This window comes from Hypanus sabinus, chromosome 16, assembly GCF_030144855.1.
Source record: "Hypanus sabinus isolate sHypSab1 chromosome 16, sHypSab1.hap1, whole genome shotgun sequence".
NCBI lineage: Eukaryota > Metazoa > Chordata > Chondrichthyes > Myliobatiformes > Dasyatidae > Hypanus > Hypanus sabinus.
In genome coordinates, this window is record NC_082721.1 from 15,279,128 (window position 1) to 15,298,416 (window position 19,289).

The window sequence follows — 19,289 nt, forward strand, 5'->3', positions numbered from 1 at the left end:
AGAAATCCCTGAGGCTACTTATGTGCAGATGCAGATATGATCATTATTAGCCCTTCAGCCATTAGGTAGTTGTTGGGTAAACAGTGAAATTATGATACAAGGGAATCCCAAATCTATGCTCTTCAATAATAGAATGCCAGGGAAGCATTAATAGCTATTTGTATTAAAACAGTTTAACAAATGATTAATTTTGAACAAAAACATCTACCTAGTCATTCACCTGTTTTTACATTCCCCTCTAGTGCTACAATGTGAGTAATACTTTATATTTTATAGAGCCCAAGGGAGACTATGCAGGCTACATTCTCAATAGATCATTAGAGGAACCAATATCAGAAAGTACCTTGAACTATTCAGCCTCTGAAAGAATCCAAGAGCTTGCTAAACCAAAGATCTACACTGCACTAGCCAAGATTGAAAATCCATTCACAGTTTCCGAAGCAGCAAAAAAGGCAGTCGCTTCACCTAGACTGGAAAAGCTTGCCATTGCGATTCCTAGAAAAGTGACGCTCAAGAAAACTGGATAAATTCATTCCAAGCTGAAAAACATCCCAATGTTTTATTTGTCTTTGTACCATTTTGCAGTATTTACTGTTTTTTCTTTCCCCTCCTAGTGGATTGAACTGAAGGTTTGGGAGACATTTTTGAAGGAGCTTTGTTGAGATATTGTAGTGAATATTTACTGAATGAACTGCAGCCATAACAAGCTGGTGGTGGAGCAGAAGGAAGAGGTAGGATTAAGCCATTCAGCCCCTCATACCAGCACTGCCATTCAATAATGACACACACAAAGTGCAGGAGGAACTCAGCAGGTCAGGCAGCATCTAAGGAAATGAATGAACAGTCGATGTTTTGAGCCAGGACCTTCTTCACGGCTGAGTAGGAAGAGGGAAGGCACCAGAATAAAAAAAGAGGAGAACTAGAAGGTGATAGGTGAAGTCAGGTGGGTGGCAGAGATAAAGGGCTGGAGAGGAGGAAATATGAGAGGAGAGGAAAGTGGACCATAGGAGAAAGGGAAGGAGGAGGAGCGGTGGGAAAGTGATAAGCAGGTGAATAGAGCTGAGGGACCAGAGTGGGGAATAGAAGAAGGAACGGGGAGGGAAAAATTACCAGAAGGAGAAATCAAAATTTATGCCATCAGGTTGGAGGGTACCCAGATGGAATATAAGCTCCTTCATCCTACAGGTGGCCTCATCTTGGCTCAAGAGGGAGCCATGGAACAACACATTGGAACGATAGTGGGAATTGGAATTAAAATGTTTGGCCAATAGGAATTTCCACTGTTTGGGGCCCTGAATGGATGTGAGAGAGGAGGTGAATAGGCAGGTGTAACACTTTGACCACTTGCAGGGATAGATGCCAGGAGGGAGATTAGTGGGGAGGCATGAATGGACAAGGGAATCATGGAGGGACTGATCTCTGTAGAAAGTGGAGAGATGGGAGGAGGTAAAAGGTATATTTGGTGATAGGATCCTCTTGGAGTGGTGGAAGTTACAGAGGCTGATGGGGTAGTAGGTAGGGACAAGAGGAACTCCATCATCGTTAAGGCGGCGGGAAGATGGGTTGAGTGTGGATGTTTGGGAAATGAGGAGATGCAGGTGAGGGCAGCATCTATGGTGGAAGAAGGGAAACACTGTTTTTTGAAGAAAGATGACATTTCTGAAGTCCTAGAAAGGAAAGCCTCAACCTGGGAACACATCTGGCAGAAACAAAGAAACTGAGATAAGGGAATAGCATTTTTACAGGAGACAGGCTAGTTAGTTCAGGTGCCTTGCCATTTGGTGTGGGTGATCATGTCTCTCCATCCATCATGGTCTCTGACCCTCCGAATTGTAGTTGTTGCCTCTCCTGTTTCTAACCATGATGTTAATCCATCATTTTCACTCTCTGTCAGCCTCTGCTTCTTTTTCCTTCCAGCTTTCCAGTTGTAACTAAATGTTCTAATGTCTCTCTTCGCACGATGTGTCCAAAGAATTTTGATTTCTGTTTTCTGATTTTTTTAAGTAGTGTACATTTTGTTTTCATTCTCTGTAGAACTTCTTTGTTGGTTATCCTGTCCACATTTGATATGCATAATGTTCTTCGGAGGAACCACATCTCTGCTGCGTTGATTCTTTTTACCTTTGCATTTGTGATTGTCCATGACTCTCAGCCACACATCAATATAGGAAGAATCTAGCAGCTGAGAGTTCTGAGGCGGATGTCAATTGCTATTTTCTTGTTCTTTAGGCTGTTTCTCATTTCTGTAAATGCTGTTCTTGCCGTTGCTATTCTTGATTTTATGTCTGTTCACATTTGCCATCAGATGTTACCCATGATCCAAGGTACTTGAAGTTGTGAACTTGTTTCAGGATTTCATTTCCCAATGCGATCCTACAGTTTGGGATATCAGGTTTCTTTGATATTACCATTACTTAAGTTTTCTTTTTATTTAAGGTTAGGCCAAGTCTTTCGCTCTCTGTGTTGATGGTAGGTACTAGTTTCTGTAAAGTTACGTCACTGTTTGCTATCAGTACTGTATCATCCGCATAGTGGAGGTTGTCGATACTGTATCCTCCTGTACTTATTCCAGGTAGGTCTTGTAGGGTTCTCATGATGTTTTCACTGTACAGGGAAAGCAGGTCTGGTGATAGAACACAATCCTGTCTGATTCCTCACTTTATTGGCTGATATTCACCAATCTCGTTGTCTATCCATATGGCTATCCACATGTCTATTCATATCAAAGACCTAAACGATGATAAAGACTGAGAGGACAACTTTGATATTGGTAACAACAACAAGGGCCCAGCAATACTGAAAGAAGAAGTGGAATGTGCTATGAAGAAAGTGCGAGAGGGGAAATCATCAGGACCAGGTAACATTCCAATTGAACTGTATGAAGCACTAGAAGAATTTGGTGTAGAGAAATTAACTATCTTATTGAGTAGAATATACAACAATGGCAAAGTACCAGAAGATCTTTTAAAGGCAGTATTCATTGCATTGCCAAAGAAACCAGGTGGAACAGAGTGTGGACAACACAGCACAATTGGTTTAATGAGCCACCTCACAAAAATTCTACTTGGAATCATCATGCTGAGAATAAGAAAAAAAATTAACCGAAGATCAATGAAGAACAGTTCAGCTTTGCTGAAGGCAAGGGAACATCAAGCACAACTTATGTTCTCAGGAGTATTATCGAAAGGTCAATAGAAGTACAATAAGACCTATACTTCTGTTTCATTGACTACACAAAAGCCTTTGACACAGTGAAACACCAAGTCATCATGAAAATGATTAAAGATATTAATATCGACAGAAAAGATCTAAGAATAATCAGGCAAACACCAGGAAATCTGCAGATGCTGGAAATTCAAGCAACACACACAAAGTGCTGGTAGAATGCAGCAGGCCAGGCAGCGTCTATAGGGAGAAGTACAGTCAACGTTTCAGGCCAAGACCCTTCAGCAGGACTAACTGAAAGAAGAGATAGTAAGAGATTTGAAAGTGGGAGGGGGAGATCCAAAATGATAGGAGAAGACCAGAGGGGGAGTGATGAAGCAAAGAGCTGGAAAGGTGATTGGCAAAAGGGATACCGAGCTGGAGAAGGGAAAGGATCATGGGATGGGAGGCCAAGGGAGAAAGAAAGGGAGAGGGGCGCACCAGAGGAAAATGGATGTAATGAGAGCGCCTTGGACCTCCAGGTGGTCGACACAGCAGAGGTGATTGATAAGTTTGTGGCCTAAGGTGGAAGGAGATGAGTTATACAGCTCTCATTATATGCACATGCAGTTCAACTCTTTGAGTGAAAATGCAGAAAGTTTGAAGTTAATAACATCTCCTTCTACTTTAGGACACAAACTTATCAATCACCCCTGCCGTGGACTGCTTCTGGTGGTCCAAGATGCCGATTTCTATAAAGAAGGTGCTTGTATGCTCCATGACCGCTGGACTAAGTGTGTAAATGTAGGGAAAATAAATGTGCTAGGTTTTCTAAATTTGACTCCTTCTACCTTAGGCCATGAACTTATCAATCATCCCTCGTACTTTTGCACCTTATATCCTATCTGTGCAATCTTACCCATTTAATGAAGCTGTCTACATCCCTTTGAAGCCTCTCTGTATTCTCATAGTCAAATAAATTCTGATTTGTTAAAGAGTTTGGTCCCAACATATCAGTGCAGCTATAAAGAAAGAAAGACAGCAGTTATATTTCATTTGGAGTTTGAGGGGATTTGGTTTGTAACCTAAAACACTCAAAAACTTCTACAGATATATTATGGGGAGCATTTTGCAGGCTGTGTCACTGTCTGGTATGGAGGGGCTACTGCACAGGACCGAAAGAAGCTGCAGAAATTTGTAAACTTAGCCAGCTCCATCTTGGGGACTAACCTCAATAGTAACCAAGACATCTTCAAGGAGTGGTGCCTCAGAAAGGCAGTGTCCATTATTAAGGACTCTCAGCACCCAGACATGCTCTCTCCTCATTATTACCATCAGGAAGGAGGTACAGAAGGCACATGCTTTGTGATTTAGGAACAGCTTCTTCCCCTCTACCATCAGATTCCTAATGGACATTGAATCAATGAACACTACCTCACTTACTTTATATTATTTTTGTTTTTGCACTATTTTTAATATAATTATTTGATGTACATATATATACTTTCTGTATTTGATTTATAGTTTTTTCTATATTATCAGATATTGCATTGTACCATTGCCACTAAGTTAACAAATTTCACAACATACTGTACGCCAGTGATATTAAACCTGAGCTTTCTCTCCAAAGAAATTTTCTGAGAGGCAGCATATGGAGAGTTTTAAAATTATAAATTGTGTTATAGGGTAACTGCTGGTATTTTCAAATTCCATAAGACCATAAGATAAAGGAGCAGAAGTAGGCCTTTCAATCGTGGGCTGATCCAATTCTTCCAGTCATCCCCACTCCCTTGTCTTCTCCACATACCCTTTGATGCCCTGGCTAATCAGGAACCTACTTATCTCTGCGTTAAATACACCCAATGACTTGGTCTCCACAGTCACTCATATCAACAAATTCCAAAGATTTACCTTGCTCTGACTAAGGTAATTTCTCTGCATCTCTGTTCTAAATGGGCATCCTTCAATCCTGAAGTTGTGCCATCTTGTCCTAGAATCCCCTACCATGGGAAATAACTTTGCCATAACTAATCTGTTCAGGCCTTTTAACATTTGGAATGTTTCTATAAGATCCCCCCTCATTCTCCTGAACTCCAGGGAATACAGCCCAAGAGCTGCCAGGTGGTGCTCATATGGTAACCCTTTCATTCCTGGAATCATTCTCATGAATCTTCTCTGAACCCTCTCCAATGTCAGTATATCCTTTCTAAAATAAGGAGCCCAAAACTGCACACAATACTCCAGGTGTGGTCTCACAAGTGCCCTACAGAACCTCAGCATCACATCCCTGTTTTTATATTCTGTACCTCTAGAAATGAATGTCTACATTACATTCACCGACTCAACCTGGAAGTTAACCTTTAGAGTATCTTGCACAAGGACTCCCAAGTCCCTTTGCATCCCTGCATTTTGAATTCTCTGCCCACCTGAATAATAGTCTGCCATTTATTTCTTCCACCAAAGTCCATGACCATATACTTTCCAACATTGTATTTCATTTGTCACTTCTTTGCCCATTTTCCTAAACTATCTAGGTCTCTCTGCAGGCTTTCTGTTTCCTCAACACTACCCGCTCCTCCACCTAAATTTGTATCATCAGCAAATTTAGCCACAAATCCATTAATCCCATAGTCCAAGTCATTGACCTACATTGAAGCAGCAATCCCAACACTGACCCTGTGGAACTCCACTGGTCACTGGCAGTCAGCCAGAATGGGATCCCTTTATTCCCACTCAGTTTTCTGCCGATCAGTCAATGCTCCATCCATGCTAGTAACTTCCCTTTATTCCATGGCCTCTTATCTTGCTAAGCAGCCTCATGTGTGGCACCTTGTCAAAGGCCTTCTGAAAATCTAAATACATCACACCTACTGCATCTCCTTTGTCTACTCTGCTTGTAATTTCCTCAAAGAATTACAGTAGGTTTGTCAGGCAGGATTTTCTTTTCAGGAAACCATGCTGGCTTTGGCCTATCTTGACATGTGCCTCCAGGTACACCTAATCTCATCCCTAACAATCGATTCCAACAACTTCCCAGCCACTGATGTCAGGCTAACAGGTCTATAGTTTTCTTTCTGCTGACTCCCACCCTTCTTAAATAATGGAGTAACCTTTGCAATTTTCCAGTCTTCCTGTACAATGCCAGAATCTATTGATTCTTGAAAGATCATCATTAATGCTTCCACAATCTCTCTAGCTTCTTCCTTCAGAACCCAAGGGTGCATTCCATCAGGTCCAGAAGATTTGGCCTCCTTCAGACCGTTAAGCTTCCTGAGCACCTTCGCAATCGTAATTTTCACTGCACAAACTTCACTGCCCTGACACTTTTGAATGTCCGGTATACTGCAGATATCTTTCACTGTGAAGACTGATGCAAAATATGCATTCAGTTCCTCTACCATCTCTGCATCTCTCATTACAATTTCTCCAGTGTCATTTTCTATTGGTCCTATATCTACTCTCTTTTACCCTATATGTACATCAAAAAGTTATTAGTATGTTCTCTGATTTTAGTCACCTGCTTCCTTTCATAATTCATCTTTTCCTTCCTAATGACCTTCTTAGTTTCCTTCTGCAAGTTTTTAAAAGCTTCCCAATTCTCTGTCTTCCCACTAGCTCTGGCTTCCTTGTATGTCCTCTCTTTTGCTTTTACTTTGGTTCTGACTTCACTTGTCAACCACTGCCATTGGAGTCCTTTTACCCTTGCCATTTTTTAACTCAACCCATAGAGACTCTACAGCTTCTGATTCTATGTCATCCCTTTCTAATGATTTAATATTATTTCTTATACACAGGAGCACACCACCCTCTCTGCCTTCTAACCTATCTTTCCCTGAAAATTCCAAAGACCACCATTCCTTAGAATCTCCTTGGACTCCAATAACATAGTGCTAACACCCTGCAGCTTCCCAGCATTAGTTCGAGTTCATTGTCATTCCCCATACACATGTATACAGCTAAACAAAATAACATTCCTCTGAAACTAAAATGCAAGAAACAATACATACATACTGTATATATAGCTAGGGTGCCTAAGACTTTTGCACACTACTGTAGAAGTTTTATGTATTGCACTGCCTCAAAAAAAAACAAATTTCATGACATATGTGAGTGATGATAAAGCTGGGTCTCTGTTGTGGACTGAGAGTGGGAAGGGGGCAGGGAGATGAGGATCATGGTTGGGAAGGGGGAAAAGGGAGATGGGAGGGAGTGAGAAGCACCAGAGAGTCATTCTGTAATGATCAATAAACCAGTTGTTTGGAATCAAGTGACCTTTCCTGGTATCTCAGGGCTGGGTGTGCTTGTATCTGCGCCACCCAGCTCCCCAGTACTCCTTATCTGCTGTCTCTCCCACACTCCTCCTGCAGTGGTCCACCCTTGCCATTTCCAACATCCCTTGCTCCTAACAGATTTACAAATTTTCTCTCCACTCCTCATTGTCAAGTACAATACTATATATGACATATATAGTATAAAATGATGTTAATACAATAATATTCATCATCATCATCACTATTATGTGCTGAGTCAAATGATGTAGGTGACCATAGTCTCATGACCATGATTGTTCTTGGCAAATCTTTCCACAGAAGAGCTTTGCTATTGCTTTCTTCTGGGCGGTGTCTTTACAAGATGGGTGACACCAGTCATTATCCGTGTTCTGCAAAGATTGTCTGCCTGGTGTCAGTGGTTGCATAACTAGGACTTGTGATATGTACCAGCTACTCCTATGACTGTCCACCACACGCTTACACGGCTTTGTGTGATCTGGATCAGTGGGGGAGGGAGGCGTTAAGCTGCTGCTAAACCTTGCTCAAAGGTGACCCGCAGACTAGCAGAAGGAAGAAGAACCCTTCACCTCCTTTGGTAGAAACATATCTCCACCCTAACACCGAAACAATAATATTAACATTAAAAAATTATTCCGTAGCTGTACAAGTTGACATAAAGTGCATTTACGACATATAATTAAATATATAACAGTATACTGCCACTGGCACTCTCATAGATAATGTGGTTCAGAAGTTTCACAACCTGGAGGAAGAAGCTGTTACCCAGCCGAGCAGTCCTCGTTCTTATAGTGCAGTATCTTCTGCCTGACATTAGGAGGGCAAAGAGATTGTGGGATTAGTGCTGGAGAACCTGTCTTCTTAAACAACATCAATATAATTTAAGTCCAATAATTCATTCAGTGTGAAGAAGAAGAACAGCTATGAGGTAGATTCGCAAGTTTCAGTATGACACAAGAGACCGCAGTTGCTGAGATCTACAACTAAAACGAAAGCTATTTTTTAAAAGTTTAAGAAAGTTTTCTTCAGAAAGTCGAGTTGAGACACTAGAAAACACCCAGAAACATTTAAATCAAAAAATAAATCATCTGCTGGGGGACTCAGCAGGTCAGGCAGTATACGTGGAGGCGGACGAATTGTCGAAGCTTTGTGTCAAGATTTGCTACAGGACTCTGCCTCGACCCAATAATGCCATCCATTCCTCTGCCTCTACAGGTGCTGCCTGAACTGTTGAGTTCCTCCAGTCACAAATAAGAAAATCTGCAGATGCTGGAAATCAAAGCAACACACACTAATTGCTGGAGGAACTCAGCAGGCCAGGCAGCATTTATTGGAATGAATACAGTTGACATTTCAGGCCAAAAACCCTCCAGTGGGATTCCTTCAGTTTTTTTTTTGTTTAAACTGTTTTTTAGTGATAAGTTTACTTTGATTAGCTCCCAAATGTTTTAACAGCATATATTTTTTAATTACTTCTGAGTGATTTTTAATATTTGTGAAATCAAACATATATTCAAGCTGTTTGGTGATTGTGGCAGCCATTTCAACTTGAGATCAAGGCTTTCCCTCAAAGTCAGCAAAACAAAAGAGCTAGTCATTCACTTCAGGAAGGGGTGTGGTATGCATGCTCCTTTTTACATCAATGGTGCCAAAGTTGAGAGGGTTGAGAGCCTCATATTCCTTAGCGTGAACATCACCAATAGCCTGTCCTAATTCAATTACACTGATGCAACTAGTTCCTCAGAAGACAGAAGAATTTTAACATGTCCGCTTTAACCCTCAACTATTTTTATAGGTACACCATATAATGCATCCTGATTGGCTTAAAGATAAAAATTAGGTGTATTTATCCCATGTAATCAAAATATACGGTAAAGTGAGTCATTTTGCATCAATGACCAACACAGTCCAAAAATAGCGCGGGGGGCAACCTGCAGGTATCGCAATGCTTCCATTGCCAACTTGGTATGCACACCGTTCATTAACCCTAACCCATAGGTCATTGTAATGTGGGAGGAAACCAGAGCACCTGGAGGAATCCAATGCGGTCACAGGGAGAACATGCAAACTCCTTACAGACAGCGGTGGGAATCGAATCCCGATCGATGGTCACTGGCACTGTGGAGTGATTGCATTAATCACTATACTACCAAGCGGCTTGGTATCCTAGTTGGTATGGCATCTGCTCTGTTCGTTATCACAACAAAGTGCCGAGAGTTGAAACATGGTTCAGGGCATCACAGAAACCAGCCTCCCCTCCATGGATTCTGCCTGCACTTCTCGCTGCCTCAGTAAAGCAGCCAGCATAATCAAAGACCCTACCTACCCAGACATTCTCCCTTCTTCCCTCTCACATTGGGTAAATGATACAAATACTGAAAGGATGTCCTGCCAGGCTCAAGGACAGCTTTCTATCCTGCTGTTGTAAGACTATTGAGTAGATCACTAGCACAATAATATGGACTCTTGACCTCACAATATACCAAGTGGTGACCTTGCGTTTTATTGACTACCTGCACTGCACTTTCTCTCTAATGTTAACACTTTATTCTGTACTCTGATATATTGTTTTACCTTGTACTTCCTCAATGCACTGTTGTAATGAATTGATCTGTATGAACAGTATGCAAGACAATATTTTCACAGTGGCTTGGTACATGTGACAATAATAAATCATTTTACAAATTTACTTGGTTGCCTACGGAATCTACAAATGGAAGCTCTTCCACTTCACTGTTTCTCATCGACCAGGTCAAAGGTGGCTACAGGGATTGTGTTGCTGTCAGATCAGCTGCTTCAGGCAAATTGTGGCTGGGGAGCAAGAACTCAGGTAACTTGCTGTTCCCAGGAGATCTTCAGTCAAGGTGTTTCCACCTTTGCAGGAATCTAAAGTTAGGGTTCATCTCTCATTGTAATGGAATTTGGGGGAACATGAATGATTTGTCAAATCTTTACTTTGTAAGTAAAATATTAATATAATTTTTCGCAGTCAGTGTTTTCTGTCTCACTCACCAAACCCGTGATCCTGCTTCAATGTTACAACAAGCCACACCATCCAGCAACCCGTCTATTTAACAGTAGCCTAATCACAGAACAGTTTATAATGACCGATTAACCTATTAACCAGTACATTATTGTGGGAGGAATCTGAAACAGCCGGAGGAAACCCTCAAGTTTGCAGGAAGGATGTATCAACCTCTTGCAGACGGTGTCAGAATTGAACTCTGAACTCCAATGTCCTGAGCTGTAGTAGTGTCACGTGTGTTGATGGGGTGACCAAAGTACAAAAGAAGCAGCAATCCCTCAACCAGATCTTTCAGACCAAATCAATAGTCTTTTCATTGTAGATTCAACGAGCATGGCCTTGGGCATTTTCTCCACAGTGATCATGTACTGCATCCTATTTTAATGAAGCTACAAAAAGCCTCATGTATTGCTGTGATTTTCTCTGCTTTTTTTGACCTCTTGCTCCCTTTCTCTGATGCTTTTCTGAAGACTGGATGTGGACAATGTTTTATTTTTGGAGAAGATGAATTCATCAGCTAGTATGGATCAGGGTCTGCCAACTCTTACTCAGATCCCAGGATATGGCATTGAACATTGTTCCAAAATTTATTTATTTATTTCATTTAGTTAGAGCAGGGGTTCCCAACCTTTTTAATATCATGGACCAATACCATTAAGCAAGGGATTCATGGACCCCAGGTTGGGAACCCCTGATTTAGAGATACAAATAGGTAACAGACTCTTCTCGCCCAACAAGCCCAAGCCTCTCAATTACACCCATGTATCCAATTAACCTACTCACCTATACACCTTTGGGATGTGGGAGGAAACTGGAGCACCCACAGGAAATCCACGTGGACATAGGGAGAATGTACAAACTCCTTACAGACAGTGCTGGGAATTAAACCCAAGTCACTGACACTGTAAGGCATTGCACTAACCAACACACTACAGTGCCACTCCACTTGAATATATTTGAATTTTTTGGAAACAACCAAAGAATGTTTTAATCCTTTAAAAAAGAATTGGCTAGTTTTTTTTTGCTCCGACAGTACTGTGTCTGTGATCAGTTAGAAATGCCATTTCATGTTCAAATTTATGAGTTTCCTTTTGTCTAGAATTGCAAGCTGTTAAAATAGCAGTGTGAGCAAAAGGCATCCATGAAATCAGCTTGTATCTGCTTAACCAATCAGATTAATGGACCATGAAATTAACAGCACAAGAATCAAGAAGGAAGGAATATCAAATCAGGTACAGAAGGAAATATTAAGATAGGAAATATCAACATAAGAGAGGATTAAAAAGAGGTGGATAGGAAGAATTAGAAATGAGAGGGTAGGTTAGGGAGCAACGGGTCTCCAGAGGGACCAGAAGGACAATGGAGCTAGGTGATATGAGATTCCAAATAAATGCAACTCATTGATATTTACCAGGTAGGAGACATGAAGGTCACAGAGAGAGATAAGGGAGGTGTTCGTTAATTTTCTGGAGTGTGTCAGTATCACGAAAAGGGAAGTGTTGGTTTATATTCTGGAGCATGTCAGTATCAGGAACAAGACATGCTCAAAATATTGAAGCACATTGGGGAGGATATATACCCAATGGTCTAAAGAAGATGCTGTTATCTATGTTAGCAATGTGTGAGGTACCAATGTTTGTAGTTCAAAGTAAATTTAATATCAAGGTACATCTATGTCACCATATACAACCCTGAGATTCATTTTCTTGCAAGTATACTCAGTAAAACCAAGAACCACAAATGAATTAATGAAAGACTGCACCCAACAGGGTGGACAAATAACTAATCAGCAAATGACAACAAACTGCAAATACAAAAGCAAAAACAAATAAATAGATAAATAAATAAATAAATAAATAAATAAATAAATAGGTAACTAAACAGATAGATAGATAGATAAATAAATAAATAAATAAATAAATAAATAAATAGATAGATAGATAGATAGATAAATAAATAAATAAATAGATAGATGGATAGATAGATAGATAGATAGATAGATAGGCAGACATATAGGTAGATAGATAAATATGCAATAAATATCAAGAACATGAGATGAAGAGCCCTTGAAAGTGAGGCCATGGGTTGTGGGAACCAGAAGATTGGAGGGTAGCTAATATTGTTCCTTTGTTCTAAAAGGGAAGTATGAATAACACACACAAAATGCTGGTGGAATGCAGCAGGTCAGGCAGCATCTATAGTGAGAAACACTGTCGACGTTTCGGCCGAGACCCTTCACCTGGATACTACCAACTAGTGGGCTACACGTCATTGGTAGAAAAATTGTTGGAGAAAATTTTGAGAGACAGGGTTGATGTTCACATGGAAAAACAGGGGCTGATTTTAGGAGTCTACCCATGCATTGTGCAAGGTAGATCCTGGCTGACAAATCTGTTTAAGGTTTTTATTTGAGGAGGGAAGAGAGAATTTGATGAGAGTCAGGTGGTCGATGTAGGTTACTTGAATTTAGTAAGGTCTTTGACAAGTCCACAGTGGGTTTGTCCATAAGGCTAAGGCACAAGGATGTGTGGAGAGTTGGCAAACTGGATCCAAAATTGGCTGGGCAATAGGAGAGAGGTGGCACTGATGGACGGGTGTTTTTCAGGCTGGATGTATGTAACTAGTGGTATAATAGCACCATCAATACTGGGATCTTTGTTGTTTCTAATATATACTGTATAGATAACGTAAATAAGAACGTAGGAGGTATGATAAGTAAATTTGCAGATGACACCAAATTCTCTTGAGCTATAGAAAGCAAAAAATGTTGTCTAAGGATACAGGTTAGCTGGAAAATTAAGTAGGGCATTTGCAGATGATGTTTAATCCAGATAAATGCAGGCTGTTGCACTTTTGGAGGTCTAGTTCTGGCAGAACATATAGAGTAAATAGGACCTTGAGAGTGTTCATGTACAGAGAGTCTTTGGGGTCATTGTGTCCTGTGTTACGGATTCAAGCAACAATAAATATATGAGTTAGGCAAGGGTTTTTATAACAAACAACATGTTTAATAAACATTGAAAACAAACCTCCCAAAAGTAAACAAATCACTAACGTAACCAAAAATCAGCTGCTGTGTGGCAGCTTAAGCAGTTCTTAAAGCAATGAAGATTAAACAGTTCTTAAAGCGATGTTGCAAAAACAGTTCTTTAAAGTAGTATTGCCAAAAGTTCAAAATGCTCACAGTCCTTTTAAGGGAAAAACTTTTTAAGACGATTTAAATTCCCTTTCACATCGTGGTGCTTCGGTTCCCAAATTGAACTTTTCCCACGAAGAATTTACGAAATGAAACGGCTTAAAGGCACTGACCTTTCCTTTACAACACTGTACTCAATCCTTTCTGCTATTTCGCAGGGATTAACACAAGAACAGTCAACGAATTCCTTCCGAATAAGGATCAAACAAGGTCAAACCTGTTTCACCGTCGAAATCGATTCTCCTCGATCTTTAACTCCCAAACTCCGATCTTCAGTCTCCACTGATTCTCAACTAGCAGTATTGTAAAGAAACTGCTGGCAATGACCTTTTAAACTTTAGGCATTTGATAAAACTTCATCTTTCAACTAAACTGTGTCATCACATTAAATCACGCAGTGGCATGAAGTCAACATGGCAAATCCAGCCATGAACTGCGCCTCCTCACAGGGAGGGGTCCTCCTTTTATACCCTGTAAAAAAAGTGTCACATGACCTCTACTGCCGGGAAAATGACGTCACTCCACCATCACAGGACCATTACCTCAAGTCCAGTATAGCTTCAACCCCAGTCACGTGACAAGGGTACCACTGTCACGTGTCACGAGTATGTAACACCTCCCTCCAAAAAAAAAAATTTGGTCTGACAAGAACAAAAATTTCAAAAATTATTTACAAGAAAAACAAATATATAAATTTTATAACATATACAATACCATCATATAACATCTTACAACTCACAATACAGTAGGAGTGTTACAATTGTAAAAAAAAACACTCCATAAAAAAATTACATTGTACATTCAACATCGAGATAGACAATCAGCAACCACATTATCTTTACCTTTAATATGAGTTATCACAATATTGTACTCTTGTAACATCAAACTCCATATTAATAATCTTCTGTTTTTGTTTTTCTTCTTACTCAGAAAAACTAACGGATTATGATCAGTGTAAGTAATAAGTGGCTTTTGAGTTGTACCAACATATACCTCAAAATATTCCAAAGCTAAAACAAGAGGTAACAATTACTTCTCTATTGTCAAATAGTTTCTTTGATGCTTATTAAATTTCTTAGAAAAGTAAGCTACTGGATGATCAACCTTATCACCCTCATTCCTTTGCATTAATACTGCTCCTGCAGCCTCATCGCTAGCATCTACAGCTAATGAAAACGGTTTTTCAAAGTCAAGTGCCTTAAGCACAGGTTGCTGACATATCATTGTTTTCAATTTTTCAAATGCTTCTTGACAAGGCACTGTCCACACAAACTTCACATTCTTCTGCAAAAGCTTAGTTAATGAAAGGGCAACATTAGCAAAATTCTTACAAATTTTTCGATAATATCCTACCATTCCCAAGAATCTTCTGAGAGTTTTTTTCCCCATTGGAGTGGGAATCTCTAAAATTGCCTGAACTTTTGCCTGAACAGGAGCTACCTTACCTTGACCCACAACATAACCAAGGTAAGTCACAGTGGCATGTCCAAATTCACTCTTAGCTAAATTAATAGTTAAGTTAGCTTTTGAAAGCCTTTCAAACAATTTCTCCACCGCAATAATGTGTGCTTCCCAAGTATCATTTCCTGTCACTAAATCATCAATATAAGCATCAGTATCTTTCAATCCCTGAATAACAGAGTTAATCATCCTCTGGAAAGTACCTGGGGCATTCTTCATCCCAAATGGAAGAACATTATATTCATATAGCCCAGATGGAGTTACAAATGCAGAAATCTCTCTACCTCTGTCTGTTAATGGAACACACCAATACCCTTTCAATAAATCAATCTTTGTAAGGAACTTTGCTTTTCCAACTTTATCTACACAATCATCTACTCTAGGAATTGGATATGCATCTGTTTTCGTTACAGCATTCACCTTCCTATAGTCCGTACAAAACCTAATACTACCATCTGGTTTTGGCACCATAACACAGGGTGAATTCCAATTTGAGTTAGAATGCCTAATAATATTATTCTCTAACATATATTCAATTTCTTTCTCAGCAAGTTCACATTTTTCTATGTTCATCCTATTTGGGTGTTGTTTGATAGGTTTGGCATCTCCAACATCTACATCATTTGAAGCTATAGTAGTCCTTCTCGGAACATCTGGAAACAAATCCTTATATTTAAAAAGTAATTCCTTCATCTGTTGTTTCTGCTCTAGCTGTAAATGTACTAATTTCTCATCAATATTTTCCAGAATGGTTGAATTTAGTAACCTATCAGAAACAATGTTGGATTTAGAATGAAATTCAGATGAATCATCTATCATGTTCCTAGTTAAGTCAAACTCATTCTCACTAGCCACAACAGTCACAGTATCAGATTGTTTTTCATAATATGGTTTTATCATATTTATATGGCAAAGTTGTGTTGACCTTCTATGATCCGGAGTTTTTATCACGTAATCCACATAATTGATTTTAGACACAATTTCATAAGGACCATGAAATCTAGCTTGTAAAGGATTCATTTGCACTGGGAGAAGAACCAACACCTTATCTCTAGGTTTAAACATCCTCATCCTAGCTTCTTTATCATACCAAGTTTTCATTTTCTCCTGAGCCAACTTTAAATTTTCCTTGGCTAAGCTACAAGCTTTATGTAACCTGTACTTAAATTTCAAAACATAGTCCAACAAATTAGTGTGTATTTCCTTACTAGTCCACTGTTCTTTTAATAAAGCTAAAGGTCCTCTAACTCTATGCCCAAACACGTTCAAATGGACTGAAACCTAAAGATTCCTGTACCGATTCCCTTACTGCAAATAAAAGCAAGTTTATACCCTCATCCTAATCACTTTCATTTTCCACACAGTATGTCCTAATCATATTCTTGAGGGTAGAATGAAACCTCTCCAAGGCACCTTGCGACTCTGGATGGTATGCAGATGAAGTGATTTGCTTAGCTCCCAATTTATAAACTATCTGTTGAAACAATCCAGACATAAAAGTACTGCCTTGATCAGTTTGTATTTCCTTAGGTAATCCAAAATAAGTAAAGAGTTTTATAAGAGCCTTTGTCACAGTTTTAGGTTTTATATTCCTAAATGGTACTGCCTCTGGAAACCTAGATGAAGTACACATGATAGTCCACAAGTACTGATGACCAGTTTTTGTCTTCGGTAATGGACCAACACAATCTACAATAACTTTAGAAAATGGTTCACCAAATGCTGGAATAGGTTGTAATGGAGCCACTGGTGTAACTTGATTTGGTTTACCCACAATTTGACAAGTATGGCATGTTTTACAAAACATCGCCACATCTTTTCTTAGACCAGACCAGTAAAAATGTTTTAAAATCTTGTCCACAGTTTTCCTTACCCCTTGATGTCCACCTAAAGGCACACTATGAGCTAAAGTCAAAATCTCATTTCAATAAACTTTAGGGACAACTACCTGGTAAACCACATTCCATTCCTCGCTTGCAAGAATTGTAGGCGATCTCCACTTCCTCATCAACACTCCTTTTTCCTTTTCCCAACTACTGGCACCTTCTCAATTTCACTATCTAGTAAAGCTTGTTCTCTTAATTTTATAATCTCAGGGTCTCTATTCTGCTCTGCTATCATCTCCTTCTGAGACAGAGATAAATCTTCATAGTCAGACTTACTCCAAGAATCTTGTTCAAACAATGAAGTCTCTGACACATCCTCAAAACTCGAATCCTGAGTTGAACAGTCATGAGTAACAACCTCATTCTGCACATCAATCTTCTTAGCCATAGCTCTCGTCACAACACAAGAAGAATCTGTATTAGAATTCACCTCTGGTTCCTTTGACTCCATTGTCAAATGCACTTCAGGAAAAACTTGTCCACCTGCCAAGTCATTACCTAACAATAAAGAAACACCCTTCACAGGTAAGCTATGCTGTAATCCTACTTTAACAAATCCTGTAACTAACCCTGACTTTAAATTTACTTTATGTAAATGTACAGGCATAAAATCACTTCCAACACCTCTTATATAATTTACCTCACCAGTATCAGACTCTTCATTAAACTTCAACACACTGTCTAACATCAGTGATTGAGAAGCTCCAGTATCCCTAAGGATTTTTATTGGCACCAGAGGAGATCCTTCTTTCAAGGATACAAACCCTTCAGTAATAAAATGATCATATACCTTTCTAACTTGGTCAGACTCTAACAAAACCTCATTGGTGTTTATCAACCCCTGTAATTTTACAAGTGCTTCAGTGTGTTGCACACAAGCATCTGGAACTGCTTCCTTCTCTTTCTTTTGCAATCTGAAATAGTTAGCTATTACATGGCCAGGTTTCTTACAATAGTTACAAATAAAACCAAACTGTCTTTCCTTCACAGGTTTTCCTTCCTCCTTACCTTTCTCATTAACTTCTGATTTAATTTCTGATTTACCTTGAGTCTCCGTGTTATTTCTCCTCTTAAAAATTCTGCCCTGAGGAAATTTATTCTTATGGATTAAAACACACTCATCAGCTAATCTAGCACAGTCCTGCAATTTATCAGTATCCCTCTCATTTAAGTAGGTCCTTACTTCAACAGGAATGCTTCTTTTAAATTCCTCCATTAAAATCAGCTCTTTCAATGTATCATAGTCCTCATTTACATTTTTAGAAGAAACCCATCTCTCAAAACATATAGCTTTATCATAGGCAAATTCCACAAAGTCTTTTCCACAGACTTCTTCAAACTTCTGAATCTTTCTCTATACGCTTCTGGGACTAATTTGTATGACTTTAAAATATGCATTTTCACAATATCATAATCTAATGCTTGCGCAGCAGTTAAAGCTGTGTAAACTTGTTGTGCTTTGCCTTTAATTACACTCTGTAACAACACTGACCATTTATTTTTCGGCCACTCTGACATCCGAGCAATAGCTTCAAAATTTTGGAAACATCTTTCCACTTCTGTTTCACTAAATGGTGGGACCAATTTAATTTCTTGACTAGCAACAAACGGCTTTTTAGAACCAGAAGACTGATTCCCAGACCTTAATTCCATCATTGCATATTCAAATTCCCTTTTTTTCTGATCAGCTTCCAACCTACAATGCTCCAACTTCATTTGTTCGATTTGCAACTGCATCTCCAGATTACTTACAGGAAACGACTCTAAAACCGATTCATCAAAATCACCCGAATCCACATAGTGTGATGCAATTTTTCTCTGTATTACAGCCTTCAACATAGTCTTCAAAATACCTTTAAGTTGCAATCTACTAGCTATCTCAGATACCTCAGTTTTTTTCACCTTCGCTAACAACTCCACACCTGGCGAAACCAGAAACTCATTAATATTCATTGTTAGCGAATACCACTCACAAGCCAATCAAACAAAAGAATTGAGTATTCCCCTTTTGCAAAACACGGATTCAAAATTTAACAAGCATGTAAACTCAAATGATCCAATCCCGGACAAGCCCCCATATTTATGTTACGGATTCAAACAACAATAAATATATGAGTTAGGCAAGGGTTTTTACAACAAACAGCACGTTTATTAAACACTGAAAACAAACCCCCCAAAAGTAAACAAATCACTAATGTAACTGCTGTGCGGCAGCTTAAACAGTTCTTAAAGCAATGAAGCTTAAACAGTTCTTAAAGCGATGTTGCAAAAACAGTTCTTTAAAGTAG

The 19,289-nt window shown here is 39.3% G+C and overlaps 1 protein-coding gene across 7 annotated transcripts in view; it reads left to right on the forward strand.

The window, feature by feature from the left end:
• Positions 1-19,289, forward strand: part of spmap2 (sperm microtubule associated protein 2) — a 246,595-nt gene that overhangs the window by 217,788 nt on the left and 9,518 nt on the right. For 5 of the 7 annotated variants that reach the window (XM_059991165.1, XM_059991164.1, XM_059991166.1 and 2 more), the window contains one exon: positions 277-10,173. The exons of 1 other annotated variant lie outside the window; for it this stretch is intronic. In XM_059991165.1, the coding sequence (XP_059847148.1) occupies positions 277-527 (251 nt within the window). In that variant the 3' untranslated portion in view covers positions 528-10,173. Of the gene's footprint in view, positions 1-276; positions 10,174-19,289 lie in introns of those variants that run through there. One more of the 7 variants, XR_009516039.1, reaches the window with a different exon arrangement.